General features: G+C 35.7%; 1 protein-coding gene across 1 annotated transcript in view; it reads right to left on the bottom strand.

Moving 5' to 3' along the window:
• VIPAS39 (VPS33B interacting protein, apical-basolateral polarity regulator, spe-39 homolog) overlaps positions 1–2,538 on the bottom strand; it is a 35,580-nt gene that overhangs the window by 4,147 nt on the left and 28,895 nt on the right. Inside the window, 1 exon segment of the mRNA XM_017528539.2 lies at positions 2,340–2,477. Within this exon segment, the coding sequence (XP_017384028.1) occupies positions 2,340–2,477 (138 nt within the window).

Genomic DNA, 2,538 nt, shown 5'->3' with positions numbered 1-2,538 from the left:
GTGATCCACCCGCCTCGGCCTCCCAAAGTGCTGGGATTACAGGCTTGAGCCACCGCGCCCGGCCAAAAAAGAAAATTTTCAAACCCATAATGGAAAAAAAGATACTTAAAACTTAAACCAATTCATATGGAACCACCAAAGATCCCGAATAGCCAAAGCAATCAATATTAAAGAAAATCAAAATGAAGGCCGGGTACAGTAGCTCACGCCTGTAATCCCAGCGCTTTGGGAGGCCAAGGTAGGTGGATCACTTGAAGTCAGGAGTTCGAGACCAGCCTGGCCAACATGGTGAAACCCCAATTCTACTAAAATACAAAAATTAGCCAGGTGTGGTGGTGCATGCCTGTAGTCCCAGCTACTTCAGAGGCTGAGGTAGGAGAATCGCTGGAACTGTGGAGGTGGAGGTTGCAGTGAGCCAAGATTGCACTGTTGCACTCCAGCCTGGGTGACAGGGCGAGACTTTGTCTCAAAAAAGAAAAAAAAAATAGAACTACCATATGACCCTCTTTTGGGTATATACCCAAAAGAAATGAAATCATCACCTCATAAAGATACTTGCATTTCCACATTCATGGTAACACTGATCATGAGATGTTAACTATTCATGAAATGTGACTATTATAAATTATTCCTGAGAATTTAAATGTCTATAACTTACAAAAATAATAAACAAATAATTCCCTATCCCCAAAAAAATAGCCAAGATAAGGAAACAACTTAAGTGTTCATTGACAGACAAATGGATACAGAAACTATGGAACTATGGTATATATATACACACACACTGGAATATTAGTCAGCCTTAGAGATCTAATTATAAGATGAGGACTATAGTTAATAATACGGTATTATAATCAGGAGTTTTGCTAAATGGATAGATTTTAGCTGTTTTCGCCACAAAAAAATAATTTGAGATGACAGATATGTTAATTTGCTTCACTGTAGTAACCATTTTACTATCTACATGTATCTCATAACATCTTATTGTATAACTTAAATATATATAACATACAATAACATTTATCTTAAAAAAAGAAGAAAGATAACAAGTATTGGCAAGGGTGTAGAGAAAAGGGACCCCAGTACACTGTTGATAGTGGGAATGTAAATTAGTGCAGCCATCATGAAAAACAGTATGTGTTCCTCAAAAATGTTTAAGTAGAACGACTCTATGATTTAGCAATTCCACTATTGGGTATATAACCAAAGGAAATCAGCATCTCACAGAGACATCTACACTCCATGTTTACTGTGGCATTATTCACAAGAGTCAAGATATGGAACCAACCTAAGTGTCCACTGATGGATGAATGGATAAAGAAATTGTGGCACAGATATACAATGGAATATTATTCAGAACTTAAAAAATAAGGAGATCCTGACAAGTGACACCATGATGAACCTGGAGGACATTATGCTAAATGAAATAAGCCAGACACAGAAAGGAAAATAGCCTAATGATCTCACTCATATGTCGGATCTAAAAAAGTCAAATACATAGAAAGTAGTTTCCAGAGAAGGGAAAATATAGGGTAAAGGATACAAAGTTGTGTAGTTATGCAGGATGAATAAATCTAGAAATCTAATGTACAGCATGAGGACTACAGTTAATAGTGTCGTATATACTGGAAATTTGCTAAGAAAGTGAATTTTAGGGGCTCCTACCACACTCACAAAAATGGCTAACCGTGAGATGATGGATGTTAACTGGCTTGACAATGTAATCACTTCACTATGTATATGCAGATCAAAACATTATGTTGTGCCTTAAACATACACAATAAAAATTAATTTTAAAAAAGGCAAATCAAACTGGAAAAAAAAAAAGGCAAATAATAGAGGCATGACTACTAAACTCAATGCAAGGTCTTTGACTGGATCCTAATGGAAAAAATATAGAAGCAAACCAAACCAGCTATAAAGAACTAATTTAAATATGGACCATGATTAAATATATGATATTATTGTACTAATGTTAATTTTTTTAAAATAATACTGTGCTCATGAAGTATTACAGGAGAGGTGTTAAGATGTCTACAACTTACTTTCAAATGGTTCAGAAAAGAAAACCACACAGGTGTAGAAAAAGAGAAAGCATATATGGCAATTTGTTAATAAATTAGTGATGTGGATAAAGACTATTATACTATTATAGTATATATTTGATTTTTATGCTACATGAACTATAAAATTCATTCTTTAACTTTTCTTTCGGTTTGAAATTTTGGAAAATAAAAAGTTGGAGGAAAAATGTAAACCAGTAACTAAAATTTAGAACATGATACGACCCTTCTTTCTCCCAAGGCCTCAGCTGCACTAAACAGTTCCAGGGCACACACCTTTGTGGTAAATAGGGCATCTACATCATTCCAGGCTCGAAGCTTGGCACGAGCAGCCAGGGCTGTCAGCACATACTGTTTGTCTGGGATCTGGAAAGCAGAGACCAAGAAAAATTAAGGGGAAGTAGAAATGCCTCACTGGAGGTGCTTGAGAATTTTAGAAAACTGACAGAAGTCATAGATTTTTTGTTTTTTGGTT

This window comes from Cebus imitator, unplaced genomic scaffold, assembly GCF_001604975.1.
Source record: "Cebus imitator isolate Cc_AM_T3 unplaced genomic scaffold, Cebus_imitator-1.0 Scaffold54, whole genome shotgun sequence".
Classification (NCBI taxonomy): Eukaryota; Metazoa; Chordata; class Mammalia; order Primates; family Cebidae; genus Cebus; species Cebus imitator.
The sequence above is the reverse complement of the archived record's forward strand: the minus strand, read 5'-3'. Positions and strand labels throughout refer to the sequence as shown.